This window comes from Triturus cristatus, chromosome 2_2 (genome assembly GCF_964204655.1).
Source record: "Triturus cristatus chromosome 2_2, aTriCri1.1, whole genome shotgun sequence".
NCBI classification, from domain to species: domain Eukaryota; kingdom Metazoa; phylum Chordata; class Amphibia; order Caudata; family Salamandridae; genus Triturus; species Triturus cristatus.
In genome coordinates, this window is record NC_140582.1 from 352,662,450 (window position 1) to 352,682,351 (window position 19,902).

A 19,902-nucleotide genomic window follows, 5' to 3' on the forward strand; every position below is an offset into this window, starting at 1 on the left:
GGCTGTGGGTCTGATTAGCAGGCCCACAGCCACATCTAAGTCGAAAACCAGTGAAGCAAAAGCAAAAAGTGGGGGTGACCATAGGAAGCAGACCCTACTCTCCTACACTCAGGTTCTGGCTGCCCTCGACCCTGGAGACTGGATGGTAGCGTTGGACTTGCAGGACGCCTATTTTCACATCCCCTTCCTGCCAGCCCACCGGCGTTACCTGCGGTTCACGGTGGATTAGGAGCACTTTCAGTTCACCGTGCTCCTCTTCGGCCTCACCGGTGCCCCTCGGGTGTTCACGAAAGTGATGGCGGTGGTCGCAGCTCATCTGCGCAGATCGGGGGTTTCAGTCTTCCCCTATCTCGACGACTGGCTGTTGAAGGCTGGCTCGCCCCAGGCAGTCGTCTCCCACCTCCAGACTACGGCCGACCTCCTGCATTTGCTGGGGTTCTCCATCAATGTGCCGAAGTCACACCTAAGACCCTCCCAGAAGCTCCTCTTCATCGGAGCGGTTCTAGATTCGGCGCAGTTCCGGGCCTATCCTCCGGAAAAGCGGGTCCGGGATATTCAGGCTCTGATCCCCATCTTTCGGCCTCTATCCTGGGTTTTGGTCAGGTTGGTGCTGCGGCTTCTGGGGCTGATGGCCTCCTGCATCCTGTTGGTGCATTACGCCAGGTGGCGAATGCGGGCTCTGCAGTGGGAACTGAAGTTTCAGTGGGCCCAGCATCGAGGCAACCTGTCCGACCATGTCTTGATCTCGGAGGGCACTGCGAAACAGTTGCAGTGGTGGCTCACGGACCGCGATTGGGTCAGGGGCGGATGCCTCTCCCTTCCCCAACTGGAGCACGTAGTAGTGACGGATGCGTCCCTCCTGGGATGGGGGGGCCATATGGGAGTGGCGGAGATCAGAGGCCCCTGGTCTCCGGCGGAGTCTCAACTCCATATCAACTTGTTGGAGCTGAGAGCGATCCGGCTTGCACTGAAAGCCTTCCTTCCCTCTGTCCGGGGAAGTGTCGTGCAGGTGTTCACGGACAACACCACCGCCATGTGGTATTGCAACAAACAAGGCGGGTTGGGGTCGTGGACCCTTTGTCAGGAGGCTCTGCGCCTCTGGACATGGCTGGAACATCAGGGCATCATCCTGGTGGTTCAACATCTGGACGCCAGAGCAGCTCTCTGAACGCCAGAGCAGACGAACTCAGCCGCCGGTGCATGATGGATCACGAATGGCTTCTGAACTCGGACGTGGCGCAAGGTCTCTTTCTGCAGTGGGGAGAGCCTTGGTTAGATCTATTCGCCACCAAAGGAAACGCGCAATGTCAGCAGTTCTGCGCGTTGGAATTTCCAAGGCGGCACTCGCTCGGAGACGCTTTTCGTCGCGAGTGGAGTTGCGGTCTGTTGTACGCCTTTCCGCCTATACCACTTCTGCCCAGAGTGCTGAAGATCAGGCGCGACCGGGCCCAAGTCATCTTAGTGGCTCCGGATTGGGCATGAAGGTACTGGTATCCCGAGCTACTCAGTATGTCAATCGCTCCTCCGGTACGACTGCCACTTCAGGAGGACCTTCTGTCGCAGCAGCAGGGGGCGGTCCTCCACCCAAACCTGTCCAGTCTCCACCTCCATGCGTGGAGATTGAGCGGCGACAGTTGATGCCATTTGACTTGCCTCCTGAAGTCTGCGATGTGATTCTGGCAGCCAGGCGTCCCTCCACTAAATCGGTATACGCCTGCAGGTGGAACAAATTTGTTGCATGGTGCACAGCAAAGGCTGTGGATCCCCTTTCCGCCCCTCTTTTTGAGGTTCTCCTCTTTCTTCTTTCTTTGGCCCAGCAGGGCTCTGCTCTGGGCAACTTGAAAGGTTATCTTTCTGCGATCTCTGCTTTCTTACGGCTTCCTGATCAGCCTTCTCTTTTCAAATCCCCTGTTTTGCGTTTTCTTAAAGGCATTACTCTCATGTTCCCTCCTGTCCCCTTCGTAATGCCTCAGTGAGTTTTGAATCTTGTCTTGACCTTTCCGATGTGCGCTCCCTTTGAGCCTCTTCACAATTGCCCCTCGTCTTCTGACTCTTAAGACTGCTTTCCTGATAGCTATCACCTCGGCTAGACGGGTGAGTGAGCTCCAGGCTCTGTCATCTAAGCCTCCTTTTCTTTCTGTTCATCCGGACAAGGTTGTCCTCCGGACTCGTCCTTCTTTTCTTCCAAAGGTGGTGACCCCCTTTCACATCGGGCAATCTGTCACATTGCCCACCTTCTTTCCGCCTCCGCATCCTTAGGAATAGAGGCTCCACCGTCTGGACCCCAAACGTGCGCTGTCCTTTTATTTGGACCGCACCAGACAGTTTCGGGTGGACGACCAACTTTTTGTTGGATACGTAGGTCCTAAGAAGGGGGAGGGCTGTACACAAGTGGACCATCTCACGGTGGGTAGTATTGTGTATAAAGGTTTGTTACTCCTTGGCGAAAAAGGACCATGCTGTTGGGCTGAAAGCCCATTCCACCTGGGCCACAGCGGCGACTTCTGCCCTCGGACGGGGAGTTCCCTTGCAGGACATCTGTCAGGCGGCGACGTGGGCCTCACTGCACACGTTCGCCATGCACTATTGCCTGGACAGCCAAGTCCGGAGAGATGGCTTCTTTGGCCGTTCTGTTCTCCAGGACTTTCTGATGTGATCTTGGTTCGCAGACCCAACACCGGGGTTGGTATTGCTGGGGTATCTATTATAAGGTGAGGAATCTAACTAACGTGTTTCTTTCAGATGAACTAGTTACTTACCTTCGGTAACGATGTATCTGTAAGAAACATTAGTTAGTTAGATTCCTCACCGACCACCCATCCTCCCCTTTCTGCGAACCGACATATAGGGTTAATGCCATCCTGTTCAGGGCCCTAGACTTTGTGGCACCAGTGTCGGTCCCGTGCATGGCTCTGCGTTCCTGGCGCGGAAAGCTATGTACAAGAACTGAAGTCAGCGCGCGAGGGCGGCGTATAAGTGCTCCGACGTCATTCCGGCGCACAACGCCAACGACGGACGCGGAGCTGCAGACGACGCCTAGCGACGCGCAAGGGGTATTGCTACAAAAATCTTTACGGATCCAGCCTGACGCCTGGGGATATTCTAAGGTGAGGAATCTAACTAACTAATGTTTCTTACAGATACATTGTTACCGAAGGTAAGTAACTTGTTCGTCTCTAGCCCAGCATGGCCTTGCAGTGGGTATTATCATATTTTGTCAGCCCTTTCTGCCTTTTTGTATTTGCTGGGCCAATTGTCTTTCTTCAAATCACCTGTTGAATCACCTTATTGAAGGTTTAATTTATGTTCTATCCCAAACAGTTTGTGATGCCACAGTGGGACCTTAATATGCTCCTCACTTGCACTATATTTGAGCCCATTCACACCTGTTTGCTGCACTTTTGACTCTCAAAGCTGCCTTGCTCATTGTAGTCAGTTCAGCTAGTCATGTGTATAAGCTTCAGGCTCTAAGTGCAGGCACCCTTCACCACCTTTTCCCCCAAACAAGTTGGTATTGAGAACCAGGGTGTTTTTTTTTGCCGAAACTTGTGACGACGTTTCACATTGGGCAGTTCATCACTCTCCCAATGATGTTTTCTCTGCTTCACTCCTCATAAAGAGGAGGAGAGACTCAATTGGCGGGACTCCAAGAGAGCCCTGAGCTTCTATATAGATTGCACCAAATATCATCATGTTGATGATCAGCTCTTTGTGGGGTTCTCTGGGGAAAAGAAAGGTAAGGAAGTGCAGAAAAGGATTCTGTTACCATGGATAGTCCTCTACATTAAGATCTGCAATGCAGTGGCCAAGAAGCAGCACACTAATTATAAATTAAGCTAACAAAATTGCTATCATTCTGGATCTTGGAAGGGATCATGTAAGTGAACTCTTCTTGTCTGATATCAATTAAGATAATTAGAATCTGGTGCTGCTGAACAGGTAGGTGCACATGATTATTTGATCATCAGGAAGTGCTACCACATGTAGGTGAAATCAGACACCTTGTTAGTTTGGTCTAGACTAGAGCATTCAGGTTCTGAATAACACAACATGCCATAGTCATAAGATATGTGTAATAGCCCTGGCGAAAGAATTGTTCCCACTCATCTGTCTAGGAAGGCTTACAAAGCCTGTACCAATCATTATAAAGTAAATCAATGCAGTGAGAAAGGTTTTTTACAGAAAAAGATCAGAAATGTTGCAATCTAGTTAGGGGTGGTTATTCTAGCAACGCCCATCATCCCCCTTTAACCCACACCCAAAGAGCAGGAATGTATAATGCTTGTATAGGTGATAAAAACCTTTAAGCAACATCAAAAGATCTACAGGCCTCTTCAATATGATAAACTATTGAGTTTATGAATCTACTAATGGAAACAAATTTAACAAGTACAGCATTTGTTGAGGAGTATCCAGAAGAAAAACCTCTTCCCTCTTGGCTTAGATTTGCAAACCAGCAAGACCTCTGGACAATTGATTGTAGCTGTTTGGCTGTAATGCACAAGGACAGGTTTGGTGAAAAACAGATAAAGCATATCATCATAAGAACCTCATACTATCTGTCAAGCATGGTGAGGGAAGGGTTACTTTGCAGCCACAACACTGCACAAATATTGGGTTCTGCAAGAATTCTTCTCTATACCACTGAATTCTTGTAGAAAATGTGAGACTGTCCGTCCAGACCTGTACCACTTTGAGATGCAGTGCGACCTAAAGAGAGCTGTCTATAAACTAATGCCTTTAAACATCACCAAGCTTAAGCAGTTTTGTGGTGAAAAGGCCAGAATTACTCTCTGGTGTTGAGAGACTCACACTCTTAAAGGAAACATTTACTAAAAGGCATTTCGACTTTACTGAATCACGGCATACACTTATGAAACAAAAAACCTTTATAAATAAGTGATGGAAAAATGAAAATTGAGGGAAGATTGATGAACAAATAAGATTTGGTGAGGATTCCTTGTGTTTGCTTTGTTCGCCCTAAGTTGACAGGATATGCCCAGACTGGAGTCCCTTGCTTACTTTGCCACTGGATTCAAGCTAGCCTGGTTGATGGGGGGTGTTACCCAGAAACCGGTGTCACGATGCTTGTTTCTGGTCTAGGGAAGACCTGGCTTGGCAGTTGGGGCTGAACTGTTCCCTTGAGGAACAGGTCAAGACTGATTTGCATGTGGCTGGGTCTGAACTGGAGTAGCGAAGTGAGCTAAAGAATGGTGATTGATTCAACCCAGATCTTTGACTGGGGGTGAGGGTCTGAAAAGTTTCAGCACTCTGTCCATTATCTCCTTGTGTTTGTTTTGCTCGCCCTAAGTTGATAGGGTTTGCCCAGACAGGGGTCCCTTGCTCACTTTCCCAGTGGAGTCAAGCTAGCCTGGCTTATGTGGGGTGTTATCCCCAAACCGGTCCCAGGATGCTTGTTTCCGATCCAGAGAAGACCTGGCTTAGCAGTTCAGGCTGGACTGTTCTTATGAGGATCAGAGTCAAGACTGATTTGCATGTGGCTGGGTCTCAACTGCGGAGAAGTTTTTTTGTTGAACATAACACCATTTCTAGGATTTGCTCATTTTAAACAAATGTTTTTTGTAATATGTAGGTTTTGAGAGATGTGTTGCTTGTTATTTCTTCAGATATCATCTTTAATTGAAGAGCTACAACAGACTTCTAAAGAAAAGGAACAGATTATGAACAACAAAAAGGAGATTGAGCACAGAATGTCATCCGAAGTGCAGCTGCTTGAAGAGCGTTTGGAGGCATGTGAGACTTTGCTGAAAACAGTGGAGGGTGAAAAATGTAATTGTATTCAAAAGCTCAAGGATCTACAAGAAAGTTTAGCATCTTTATCTCTGGATAAAAAGGAGCTGCAGCATATCCAAAAGACTCTCCAATCTGAGAGAGGCCAACTTTGTGATGATTTCCAGAAGGTAAGAACAAATAGTTGCAATTAGTTCTAGCCTGTAAGACAACTGGGGTTTTAAACGGATCTATAGAGGACCCCAGTCACCAGATTCATCCCCTTAATACTAGCATTTGGAAAGAGTTGTACCTTCTCATTATTACTTTGGCTTTTTTTTTATATTTCACACCTCTTGCATTCCTCTAGGTGCCAGACCGGATCTGCAAACTTGCAAAATCTCTCTTGCCAGTAAATGGTGCCACAGTACCATCTCAGCTCATATAAGGCTCCACTCCGGCCCACTGATGTCAGTACCTTTGCTTCTCACCCATTGTTAATGTTATTGCTCTCCTAGGAATGTTTTCCGGTATATTGAATGTTGCAGTGCCAAAAAGAAATACATTCTCCAGTATTGAATCTTTCATAGATTCACATGCTTGTATCTTCCCCGTCGTCATGGTGGGAGTCTCACGGTAACAGAATGACCACAGCAGTATAAGAAAACTGCATAGCAAAATCCCATAGGGAATCCTCTTATTTGGTAACCAAATCTCATCATTATGTGGTCCAAGACTCAGCCAATCGGCTGCTAGCCCTGCCCTCACACTCCCCAGCAGAGCCTTCCTGCCTCCAATTTCCAACCGCCTTCGTGTGAGGAGGAGTCTCCCTGAGCCTTGCTCAGTTTTGTTCCTGTGTGAACTTTTGACCTCTGGTTCATCTAGAATTTTCATCTTCTGGCTGGATTAAGGTATTGTGCTTCACCGTTTCTTGTTCAGGATGGCTGAAAGCTCTAAAAAGAGGCTTTTCAGGCCCTGCAGATCCTGTGGAAAGCCTAGATTGTTCTCTGAGGACCCACATAAGGACTGCTTATATTGCTTGCACCCTAAACATGTGCCTAAGGACTGTAAACATTGCAGAACCTTTTCTGCGAAGACCCTCCGTGACAGGGAGGCACGTCTTCTGCTGTGGCTTCAGAAAAAGAAGGTCACTTCAGATTCTGACTCTGAGGAGGATTCTAAGTCTTCAAAGAAGAGAAAATCTTCAACTTCGGAAGATAGCTCAGAGCTGAAAAAGCAGAAGACAAAAGACAAAGGGGCCCCTGCGTCTTCATTACCTCATACTCCTCTTAAAAAATCTAACGAGTCAAGAGAAGTTTCCTCAGCCCCGTCGACGAAAATTAGAGCGTCGCCGGCGATTATTGCTTTGAAACCGTCGACGACGACTCCGTCGACGACCACCATATCGACGACGACAGCGGCCTTGACGACGACTAAAACCTCGCCGTCGAAGAAAAGCCCGTTGACGATTCCGTCGACGGCCACATTTCCATCGTCGACGAAGACTTCGTCGTCAACGACTACGGTGTCGACGATAATACAGCTCACTCCGTCGACGACAGTCCCGTCGACGGGAACTTTTAAATCGCCTAAGGTAAAGAAAATAACATTGAAGTCTATGGCGTCCACGAAGCAGACTAAGTCTACAGATTTTACATCATGGACAAAAATTTCTCCGCTGCCGCCTTCTACTTTACTAGACTTACAGTCCGATGATGAGGAGTCTTCAGGAGTGGCTTATAGTCCTTCCCAACTTCGCATTAAGAGTCAGGAAACAGATGAGGAGGAATTTCATGAGGTGCAAGATGTCTTCTCATTTCAGGATCGTCCTCCGAAAGATTCACGGAGATATGAATCTTTTCAGGAGTCTTATGCCTACGAAGAAGAGGAAGAGCCTCAGCATACTTCTAGAGAGGACTCTATTTCCATGCCGGTGTCCTTGGTGACTGACTTACGCCTGATGATCAACGATTACTATCGGCGTTTCCCGGAAGCAAACTCTCAAGCGCCACAGACGGTGGAGAAGCCGACGCAGGTACGACTACCTCACTCTTCTCCCAAAACTTCCACTCAGAAGATCCGATCGCCACCGATTATGACAATCAGAGATGACTTAGACAGTGACGCCGATCAACTGGAAGAAGGAGAACTCCTTCAAGATAACCAAGTTGACGATGAATGGGATCAATATATACTCCCAACTACGCCGTCGCCATCTCCAACACCGGCGAATTCTCCGCCGCAAAATATAGGAGGTTTCCATGACATCATGGAGAAAGCATCAAAGCGCTTTGATCTTCCCATTCCAGTTCAGGAAGCCGAATGTTTTCTTTATGACTTTAAAGAGGAGTCAAGCAATCAACAATTTCGATCTTCCAATAACTATCACCAACAGTCATGGGGAAGATCATCTACGAGAGGGAAGTCGCAGCAGTCCAATCGACGACAATGACTTCTCCAACCCATCCGACACCTGTCCGAGAAGCAGCACCCATTACCTGACTTCATTTTACCCAGCTTGGCTGTCAATAACAACGGACAGATGGGTTTTAGATGTAATACAACATGGCCATACTCTGGAATTCGTAGACAAGCCTCCAATTCAGCCCCCTATACACAGGAGGCAAGAACATCTATCAGCCCTCAAGGCAGAAGTGATAGCGTTATTACAAAAGGAGGCGATAGAAGAAGTTCCACGACTTCAACGCGGGACAGGCTATTACTCGCATTTCTTTCTCATAAAAAAGAAAGACAGGTAATGGACCTTAGAGGTCTAAACAAATTCATTCAAAAGAAATCATTTCGAATGTTATCCCTGCAGGAAATTCTTCTCCTGATTGGCAGAGGAGATTATTTGGCATCCCTGGACCTCTTAGATGCTTATTTTCACGTCCCAATCCACGTAAAACACAGAAAATTTCTACGCTTCATGGTGGCGGGGCGTCATTACCAATTCAAAGTCTTACCTTTCGGACTAAAGTCGGCGCCGAGAATATTTACAAAGTGCATGGCGCCAGTTGCGGCCCACCTAAGACTATAAGGTCACCAGATTTTTCCTTATCTGGACGATTGGCTTATCAAAGGACGTTCGTTCGAATACACCCATCGCTCCCTTCACGTTTGCATGGAGCTTTTCGATCAGCTAGGTCTCAGAGTCAACCTAGAGAAGTCCCATCTCAGACCAGCGCAGTCCATTCAATTTCTGGTTGCTCTAATCTGCACGGAGGAGGCCAAGGCTTACTCGTCAGAGGAACGTATTCGAAAGATCATACGGTTGTCGACACAATTGCAAACAAAAAAGTCTGTTTCAGTAAGGATCTACAAGTCATTGATGGGAATGATGTCCTCTTGTATTCCCCTACTCCCAAATTGCAGGTTCCGCATGAGGCCTATACAAGAACTGCTAGACGAACAATGGCTTCAGTCGCAGGGATCCTTCGAGGATCGGATAGTAATCACTCCTCAGATCAGACACGCCCTGTCATGGTGGAAAATCAGGGATCATTTAGCGGAAGGACTAACTTTCGAATCACAGGTCTACAATTTCGTGATGATGACGGATGCTTCTCTTCAGGGCTGGGGAGCGCATCTTCAGGAGCTCGAAATTCAAGGCCACTGGTCAAAGGCCGAAAAGCAGCTCCACATCAACTTGCTAGAGCTGAAGGCCGTGTTCTTGGGACTCAAGGCTTTTCTACCCAGAATTCGCGGATCGACAGTTCTGGTGAAAACGGACAGCTCCACGTCTATGTTTTACCTGCTAAAACAAGGGGGCACAAGGTCGAAACGTCTGTCAAAGGAAGCACAAGACATTTGGAAATGGCTTCTAGCTCACAACATCTCGCTTCAGGTGCAACATGTTGCAGGAGTGGACAACACACGAGCGGAAATTCTGAGCAGATCTCCCGAAATCTCTCACGAGCGGGAACTACATTGGAAGCACCTTTCCAGAGTGTTCAAGGTATGGGGCACACCAAGGCTGGACTTATTCGCGGACCGCCACAATTCGAAATGCAAAAACTTTGCAAGCAGGTTTCCGCAGAAAGGATCGTGGGGCAATGCGCTACAGATGTGCTGGACAGGAATGTTTGCGTATGCCTTTCCCCCCTTTCCTCTAATACTGAAAGTCTTAAGGAAAATGAAATTCGAGCCGTGCCATCTGATTCTGATTGCACCAGCGTGGCCGAGACAAGCGTGGTTCTCCGAGCTGATCAGCCTCTCAATAACACCCAGGATACAGTTCCCATTAGTGCAGGATCTGATAACGATGAACAACGGACAGATACTGCATCCAAATTTGAAATCGCTCAGCTTGTCAGCATGGAACCTCACGAGCATGAATTCCACCTGTTAAAAATCCCTCAGGACTGCAGAGACATTCTGTCACGATCCCGGGCAGTCTCCACAAACAAAACATATGCTGCGAAATGGAAAAGGTTCTGTCAGTGGTGTGCATCTAACAACTTGCATCCATTTCGGGTCTCTTCTGATCAGATTCTCCCATATCTACTGACATTGGCAAAAGCTGGACTCTCTCATATGTCCATAAAAGTACACCTAGCCGCAATGTCAAGGTACACAAGAGTGCCTGCTCAGTCCTCTCTTTGGTCTCAAAGAGTTATTAAAGAATTCCTCAGAGGGCTCTTCCGAATGTTCCCTCCTGTTCAAAGGCCAGTTGTTTCTTGGAACCTGAATACAGTTCTTACACAGTTGATGAAACCGCCCTTCGAGCCTATCCATAAGGCGGAGTTACAATTTGTCTCATGGAAGACAGCGTTATTGTTAGCGCTAACTTCGGCAAGAAGGGTCAGCGAGATTCAGGCGTTCTCGATTGCAGAACCATTCCTACAATTCAGGCAGGACAGAGTGATTCTCAGAACGAATCCCAAATTTATTCCTAAAGTCCCTTCCAGTTTTCACCTGAATGAACCAATAGTTTTGCCTACATTTTTTAAAGACCCGTCAACAGCGGCAGAAAGAGCATTGCACTCTTTAGACATTAAACGATGTCTCAAATTCTATATCGACAAGACCCAAACATTCAGAAAAACAAATCAGCTTTTCGTAGCCTTTGCTGGCCCCAGGAAAGGGGTGGCACTTTCTAGATCTAGTATCTCGAGGTGGATATCGTCAGCAATATCCTTGTGTCATGTCAAGGCTGGGAAACCTTTGCAAACCAAAGTACGTGCGCACTCCACGAGGAAGATTACAACTTCTACGGCCCTATTTGCAGGGGTCCCATTGCCAGACATTTGCAGAGCTGCGACATGGAAGAATGCGCACACCTTTACTAGACATTATTGTCTGGACGCAGCAGTGGGACAAGCAGTTCTACGGCACCTATTTCATTAAGGTATTTATCATGGATTATAGCGATCTATGTATGTACAGATATATGTATATTTACGCAGATTTTTCAAATAATGCAATGTATGTTAACATGCTATCCAAAAGAGCAGAGCCCACGTTTATTGGGGGTTCTAGCCTGGAAATGCAGTTTGGGATAAGTACCTCTTACTATTCTGATACAAGCATGTGAATCTATGAAAGATTTAATACTGGAGAAAGAACTAGTTACTTACCTGTACACTATGGTTCTCCAGTATTATCTTTCATAGATTCACATGCGGCCCGCCCACCTCCCCATTTCTCAGGCAGAACCTCATTGTCTCCAAGTGTTTTTTAGTCTCGCACTCGGGGCTGGAAATCTGAGGCAGGAAGGCTCTGCTGGGGAGTGTGAGGGCAGGGCTAGCAGCCGATTGGCTGACTCTTGGACCACATAATGATAAGATTTGGTTACCAAATAAGAGGATTCCCTATGGGATTTTGCTATGCAGTTTTCTTATACTGCTGTGGTCATTCTGTTACCATGAGACTCCCACCATGACGACGGGGAAGATACAAGCATGTGAATCTATGAAAGATAATACTGGAGAACCATAGTGTACAGGTAAGTAACTAGTTCTTTCTCCAAAGTTGTCAGGCTTTAAGTGATTCCACTCGTGTGGCAAGTAGATCTCTCTCTCCGACCTGAATGGTTTATGGCTTATGGTTATGGTGCTTTGGCTCTATGCTTGCCTTCAAATTGTGTAAAAAGTGTTGCAGCATGTAAGCCAAGGCCATCAAGGAGCGGAAGACTAAATTTTCACGATACGTGTATCGTATGAACACTGTGATGTGATGTTGCCTTACCTCCCGTACCTTGGGTGCGTCAACTTTGATGGCAAATACTAAAGTGGGCCTCCTCCAGTAGTAGAGAAAAGACCTTCAAATTGAAACTGAAACATGATGTTTGAGGCATGTGAGCTGTAGATCACATGCTTTGCATAAGTCTGCCATCTAGTGTTGGGTCCGGATGTTTGCACTTTGTTTTTGTTAGAAGAAGTCTTTTCCAGTCACAAGGTAGGTGACTCCTCCTTTCGGTGATAGTGCCCATGGGCATCGACTCCATTGTTAGATTGTTTTTTTTCCGCCATCTGGTTCGGACATGAATTGCTGTGCTTCGGTTCGACACCGTTCTCGGGTTCCCCTCGGTGCGCAGTCCACTACCCTCTACGGTATTGTTTCTCAATCGAGTATTCCTGCTTTCGCGTATTGTATCCTTTTTGAAAATTTCGATCGGAAAGTCTCTTACAAAACACTTGGGCCTAGCCACGTCTACCGAGTTGGGAGTCAATGGAATGGACTCCATTCCAATTCTGCCTCGGGTGCCACTCTAAGTACCCCCACACTGATCTACGCGATGTGTGTAATTTGTGTTTATCACCCAAACACAACAAAGAGAACTGCGAAGCTCGCCGATCGTTCCGATCGAAGAAGACGCTCAAGGAGCGACGGGCTCGACGTCACAAAATGTACATGCAACACAGAGACTCCGCTTCCAATCTGTACGGCGAAGGTGTCAACCAAGAGATCTTCGAAGCACAGGGAGCTGAGGCTGAGGAGGAAGAACACATCTACGTGTCCGAGGAAGACTCTGACATCAAGGAAGACCTCACGCCTGGTCAGCGTACCGTGAGTAAAGATAGTCCTCTGCTCCAAAAGGTACCCTTTAAAAAGGCTTCGATCCCTCCTCTGCCTTAGGGCCAAGGTCGGCACTGTGACATAAAGTTTCAAACGCCCCACCTTCGGGCTCGGCACCAAAACAACAACACAGCCTTCCGGCTTGGGACCGAGCCGACCTTCGTCGGGGACCAAACCGAAAACTTCAGCATCGAAAGACAAGCCAACTGACTCATCGACACCGAAACATACTTTGGAACCGAAATCCACGGCACCAAAATCTTAAGCACCAAAATCTTCCACGCCGAAAATTCTGGCCCCAAAAGAGAAAACTGCTCCTCCTCCATCCAAGGAGCCTTGTTTGGAAATTTGGAAAAAGTACAAAGCTGCATCTACAGACCCAATTTACTTCAGGGGTCAGGTTCCGTTAGATTCTTTGGTGGTATCTAATGCTCGGAAACAAGCTAATTCTCAAACAGGGGACTCCCCGCCTCCTGATAAAGAATATAAATGAATAGATGCCTCAGGCAAAAGAGTAGCAGCGCAAGCAGCCAATCATTGGCACATAGGCACATAGCTAACACACAAGCACACTTAGCAAGATATGACAGAGCTCATTATGATGAGCTAGAGCAACTTATACAACATCTGCCTGATGAGTATAAAGCCAAAGCTCATGACCTCCTCCAGGAACGGAAGCTTATTTCCAACACTTCAATTAGGTGTGCTCTAGATGCAGCAGATACTGCTTCACGCGCTATTATCACCAGCGTACTTCTCAGACGCTACGCTTGGCTCAGAGTATCAGGTTTTAAGCCATTGGTCCAAGCATCCATCTTAAATTTACCATTTAAGACAAGGAGCATTAATTTGGTTCTGGAGTGAATACTTCATTAGAAAAAATGAAGAAAGATACTGAGGCAGTTAATCAATTGGAGCAATGCAAACACCATACAACTGTGGTTCATTTCGCCGCTCCTTTTACAGGGGAGGTTCAAAGACCATGCCAACAGACGGATCCTCTACCTCATATAGAGGCAATAGTCAATCACCCTCTACAAGAGGTTATTTTCAAGTTGGATTTGGTGGAAACAATACCAAACGACGAGGGAAATATAATACACCCGGTACTTTCCCAGCCTCAAATAAACAGTGAGTTTCTTCTTCTCCCCCAATCGTTCAACGCCTGTCGGGGGATGTCTTATTCAAATTTCTCCCAGTCTGGAATACAATCACATCAGACAAATGGATTTTTCAAATTATCCATTCTGGGTATTGCCTGGAGCTTACTAGCAACCCTCCAAACATTCCACCATGAAAACACAAACTATCTCACAAGAGGTCCAATTTGTTCTGGAAAAGGGAGCTATAGAGCCTGTCCCGCTACAATATCAGGGGACAGGGGTATACTCTCTTTACTTTCTCATTCCTAAAAAGGACGGTACTCTCAAGTCTATATTAGACCTCAGAGAATTAAACATATACATACAATCAGATCACTTCCATATGGTCACTCTTCAACAGGTACTTCCTTTATTACAACAAGATGACTTTATGGCCACTCTGGAACTAAAGGACGCATACTTCCATATTCCAATACATCCTGCTCATCGCAAATACCTCAGATTTGTAATTGTGGGACAACCTTACCAATTCAAATCTCTCCCATTCGGCGTCACCACTGCTCCCAGAGTTTTCACAAAAAGTCTGGCAGTAGTGGCTGCACATCTAAGAAAACATGTGTACGTCTTCCCATATTTAGATGACTGGCTCATCAAAGCCAACACTCTCAGGAAGTGCCTACAGTACACTCAAACAATACACTTACTGAACAACCTCAGATTCACAGTGAGTCTGCTGAAATCCCATCTTCAACCCTCCAACATTCAAACGTACTTGGGAGCCACCTTAGACACACAAAAAGCTCTAGCCTGTCCCAGTCCAGCCAGAGTTCACAATATTCAAACTCTGGTTTCCAAATTTCAACCCAACCACTCATTACCAGCTTGAGTATTCATGCAGCTTCTAGGAATGATGGCCTCCTGCATCATGATAGTTCCCTATGCAGGACTTCAAATGCGTCCCCTACACGAATGCTTAGCACATGAATGGAATCAGTCTCAAGGTTAATTGACAGATCTAGTGTTGGTGGACGACCGTACTCCTCGCTCTCTGCAGTGGTGGAATCCACAAAACCTTTCCAAGAGGCAGCCTTTCATCGACCCAGCTCACAGATAGTGTTTCTTTCAGATGAACAAGTTGCTTACCTACGGTAACGATATAGCTGTAAGAAGCATTAGTTAGTGATAGATTCCTTACCACCCCACCCATCCTCCCCGTTCTGCGAACTGATTTCTAGGGTTAAGGTCATCCCTTTCAGAGCCCTAGTTTCAATGGACCAGTGGTCAGTATCTTGCATGTCTGTGTGTTCCTGACGCGGAAAGTCCTGTACAGAACTGACAGCGCGCATGGACGGCGTCTAAGTAGCTGCCGCGACATCATCTTGGCGACCACGACACCAACGACGGACGCGGAGCTGCACGACGCCACCTTCCAACGCGCATGGGTACTGCTGACAAAAACTTGCCGGATCCACTCTGATGCCTGGGGGTAATTCTAAGGTAAGGAATCTATCACTAACTAATGTATCTGATAGAGAATACTAGCCGCAGATTCCTTAACATAGAATTATCCCCAGGCATGAGACTGGACCCAGAAAACTTTCTTGCCCAGCATCTCTGCGTGCCTGGGGGGCGGTAGCACGCGACTTCGCCCCGACGTCGTCCGCGGGCGTGACAGCGAGGTCACATAAGCCCCACCCTGGCGCGCTGACGTCAGTTTCCTTCTTTTCCGCGTGCCACGCAGATACGTATTGTGTCCCTGGCCTGTTTTCAGGCCTTTTTTTTCACGCTTTGTTTCTCCTTTGAGAGCAGTGTGCGAATGTCTTCGGGTTTTAAGACGTGCTCGTCTTGCGCATGCCAGATGTCGGCGACGGACCCTCACCCCATCTGTATGAGGTGTTTGGGGGAGCACCATGACTCCACGGATTGCGAGGTTTGTCAGGAGATGAAGCCGAAGTTCCGGTGGGAGCGCCGAATAAAGCTCCTCCCAGCCCCCATGTCCAGGTCAGCGTCGTCACCGCGTTCGTCCCCCGCGGAAGGGTCCAGGAAGCGCCGCTTCTGTCTCTGACATCGTCCTCCTCAGAGGCCGCAGGGGCGTCACTCGCCCGTTGGTGTCGCAGCTTGTCCCCGAGGACCTACGTGGGTCGTGCGGCCTCCAGCGTCTACCCGCCGTTTCCCGGCGTGGGTTTCCCTCCTTCGGCGTCTCTGCCTCAAACCCCCGTGGGGGTCCCTGTGGTGTCGTGGGAGGTTGCCGGGACTCGTGGCTCCTCCTCGGCCCTCTGGGCAGGTGGCGGCCTTGTCCGAGGTCGAGCCGACGCCGCTCAGGTGCCAGCGGCTGGCGGCGCTGCAGGGACTGGCAGGGGGTCGGGTGCGTTCCCGGGTTCCCCTCGTCTCTCCACGCAGGCGGCTGCCTCGTCTGAGGTCGAGTCGGTGCCTTTTCGGCATCGTTCTTCTTCGGCGCCGGTCGACGTGGAACTGGCGCCTGTGGCATCGATTCGTCTTCGGAGGCCCCCTCTTCTCCAGAGGTTCGGCAACTTTTTGTATCTTCTTCCCCGGAAATGGGACGCCGCGTCGTGGCTTTTTCCCTGGCGTCTTCCAAGGCAGACTCCCCGCCGTCCCCACACCCACAGTCTTCCCCGGAGGCGTCTCATTCTCCCCACTCGTCTGTCCAGCCTTCTCCTGTCCCCGCTTGGCCGTTTCTTCCTCCGGTTGGGCTGGCGGATGGCTGGCTTAGCCGTCTCCCACATAGGAATTGCTCTCGCCACCGCTTTGCCCTACAGAAGCGAGTGCTGCCTTCGCCCGGGCTGTGTCCACGGCCGCTGTGATTTTGCACATGGGCGACCTGGCTGCCCATTTCCCTGCGGACCATTTACTTGAAGTTCTCCATCAGGACTCTTGTGGACGGGAGCTGCTTCTTCCTTTCGAAGCTTCGCTTCATAATTCTCTCTTGGGAGCCTGTGGGCGTCCTGCCACGGGGAACCCGGTGACCTAGTCGCTCCTGCACCGCCACCGTCCTACTCCGCATGATCCTGTCTGCCTTTACTTCCACCCTTCTACCAGGGGCCCTCTTCTGCAGACTGCCTTTCCTTCTTTGCCCTCGGTGTTGTCTCCTCCATCATGGGAGGCCCGGTGGTTAGATTCGTGGCGGCGTAACATCTTAGCCTCCTCCAATACTGCCCTGCTGGCGCTCAAAACACTTTGCGTGTTTGCCAGAGCCACTTCCAGCTTGTGGGATTCCGCGGAGTCCCTTCTGTCTTGTGATTCTGAGGAGGGTGCCTGCGCTGATCTGCAGCACCATGTGTTGGATGTCCGGGAGCTGGCCGCGTTTATTCTTCACTCAGCACTAGATGTCTCCAAGGTGCTTGGTCGCACTATGGCTTCTTCAGTGGCTGTCCGTAGCCATGCTTGGTTGAGGGATAGTTTTTCTGAGAATGTTAGGGAGCGTCTGGTTGACCTCCCTTTTGATGGTACTCTTTTGTTTCATGCTCCGACAGATTCTGCTATTCACCGGTTCCTTGCGAGGCTTCGTCCTCCTCCTCCCTCCTCAGTGAACCTGGCTGTTGGTCCTCTGCTGTGCTCTGGGAGGTGTTCTCCCCTTGTTACTCTGGGATATAGTGTTTGGTAGCCCCGGTTGCGTGTTCTGTCTGGTTGGTGTGCCTTCAGGGCCCTTCCGTTGGCCCTTCGGTGCTGTTGGCTGCTGGTACGGCCCTTTTTTGCCTTGTGGTTTTGGCTGTTGATAAGCCCGTGTAGGTCCTGAGATTAGGCCTTCTGTGTCTTCTTTATTGGCTGATTCGCAAGCCGTCTGCGGTTTTACCCGCAGGTCTTTGTTTGTCCTCTGCTGCGGAAATATTTTCCTAAGAGGTGTTCCCATGTTTCTTGGGATGTAACATACCCTATGTGGGCTAATTGTCGCTATTACATAGCTCTGTCATGTGCTGGGGAGGTGTGGTTGCCCTTTTCGGGGTCCTTGCTCTCCGTGGCGTCACGATATGTCGCAGGTGCGATCTTCTTGCTGATTGTCTTGACGCAGCTTGCGTTGCGCCCTGGTCCGTCCGTCCTCCTTGTTCTCTACGTCGATAGACCAGTCTGGCCTGCTGTCTGCGGCATCATCTTGTGGCGGTTCCACACTTCTGTGCGGTGTTTCGGCTTGGTCCTCTGTCTGGTGTTCCAGAGTGCCTGGCTTTCCTTGGCTTCTGTGTCCTGGTGTGACAGCTTGGTCTGTCCTCCGTATCTCTCTCTCTTTCTTTTCTGCCTGGTTCCACTTCTTTCATGGGTCAGTGTGTGTGTTTCTGGACCGACCCCTCCTTTGGGTTGTGACCTGGCCCTCCCTAGCCTCTACCTTCGGCTGGCGTCTGGCTTGTCCTGGGTGCGCCGTTCCATGGTGTTGCCTGCTGCAGGCTGCGCCTGCCCGTGCAGGCCTGCTTGTTCTCATCCACCGTTGTGGCCTTTGATGTGTTCCCTTGTGCTCCTGCCTCTGGTTCCGCTGGGGCTTTGCGCAACTCTGCCTTCATCCGCCTGCGCTATTGGCGGTGGAGCCGTTTCTGCCTTGTCCTCTGCTTGCGGCCGAGGTGTGTGCAGCTATTTTCTGTCACTGTGTAGGTGTTCCTTACGGTGGGCTCTGCCTCCGGTTCTACCTTTTCTCCCTGGGGTTTGAGGTGGTCCTTGTGTTCCTTGAGGCTTTTCGGGCGCTCTCTGCCCCTGCGGGGTGTCGGGCGGTTCTCCCTTGGTTGGGCTTCGGATCTCCTGGCCTTTCCCTTCTTGTCCCTCTGTCATGTCCCCTGCTGGGGCCCTGTGCATCTCCTGGTGGGGAGGCTCTCTCGCAGGCCCTCCTCCCTTCTGGCTATGGCTAGGGTATCTATTCTACGTTAAGGAATCTACGGCTAGTAGTCTCTATCAGATGTACAAGGTACTTACCTTCGGTAACGATGTATCTGGTAGAGACGATTCTAGCCGCAGATTCCTTCACGACCCGCCCTTCCACTCCTTTCTGCGAGGACCCTCTGCTTAGGTTTTTGCAGTCGCCTCCCTCTGGGTGGCTTGTCTTCTGTGGGTGTCCTCTTCTTCCGGGTCAGGCATCCCTTCAACTGGTTTCTCTCCAGTGTAAGGGCCTACTTTTGCTCTTTTCCCTCTGTTGTTCGAGTTTCTGATCCCCTTGTGGTCTTCTACATTTGGGATTCTTTTGCCTGTTCTTTGACCTCCTGCTCCTTTCAGGGGTTCTGGCCATCCTTGGCAGTGTAGTCTGGGGATGGTTTGCTGTTGCTCCTCTGTTCCGGGCTTGTGGCCCTTCACTGTGTGGTTGTGGTTGCTGACCCTCTCTCTTTCTGTCACGGCGCTTTCACATGCTTGTGCCTCCAGGATGGCTCTTGCCTTGGCTTGCACGGTGGTTCCACGGAGTGGTTCTTTGCGCTTTTCTTGCTATGGCTCCGCTGCTCTAGCCTTCTGGTGCTCTAGTGCCAACTGGCGCTATCGCCTTGGCTAGCGCAGTTGTTCCTCAGAGTGGTGCTCTGCTCTTTTCCTGCTCTGGCTTTGCTGTTGTAGCCTTCTGGTGCCTTGATGCCAACTGGTGCTGTTCCTCACCTTTTGTTTCTCTCTATTTTGTTTCTCTAGTTTTTTCGCACACTGTTCCCATGCTCTCCTCAGTTTTGTTGTGATGGCTCCGCGTTGTGGCGCGGAAAAGTTCTCCGAAGCAAACTGACGTCAGTGTTCCGGGTTGGGGCTTATGTGACCTCGCTGACGTCACGCCCGCGGAAGACGTTCGGGCGGAGTCACGTGGTACCGCCCCCCGGCGCAGAGATGCTGGGCAAGAAAGTTTTCCGGGTCCAGTCTCACGCCTGGGGATAATTCTACGTTAAGGAATCTGCGGCTAGAATCGTCTCTACCAGATACATCATTACCGAAGGTAAGTAACTTGTACTTTAATACCTTTATGGACTAGATCAATGAATGAATGAATACTAATTGCCTTAGACTCAATTCCGGTAAGACTGAAGTTCTCCTCTTGGGCAATAACACCTCCTTTTGGTCACAAAACTGGTGGCCGACTGATCTGGGT

The 19,902-nt window shown here is 49.3% G+C and overlaps 1 protein-coding gene across 2 annotated transcripts in view; it reads left to right on the plus strand.

The window, feature by feature from the left end:
- CENPE (centromere protein E) overlaps nt 1–19,902 on the plus strand; it is a 1,911,253-nt gene that overhangs the window by 983,054 nt on the left and 908,297 nt on the right. For both annotated transcript variants that reach the window (XM_085641421.1, XM_085641422.1), the window contains exon 42: nt 5,628–5,921. In XM_085641421.1, coding sequence (XP_085497547.1) covers nt 5,628–5,921 — 294 coding nt within the window. The remainder of the gene's footprint in view (nt 1–5,627; nt 5,922–19,902) is intronic.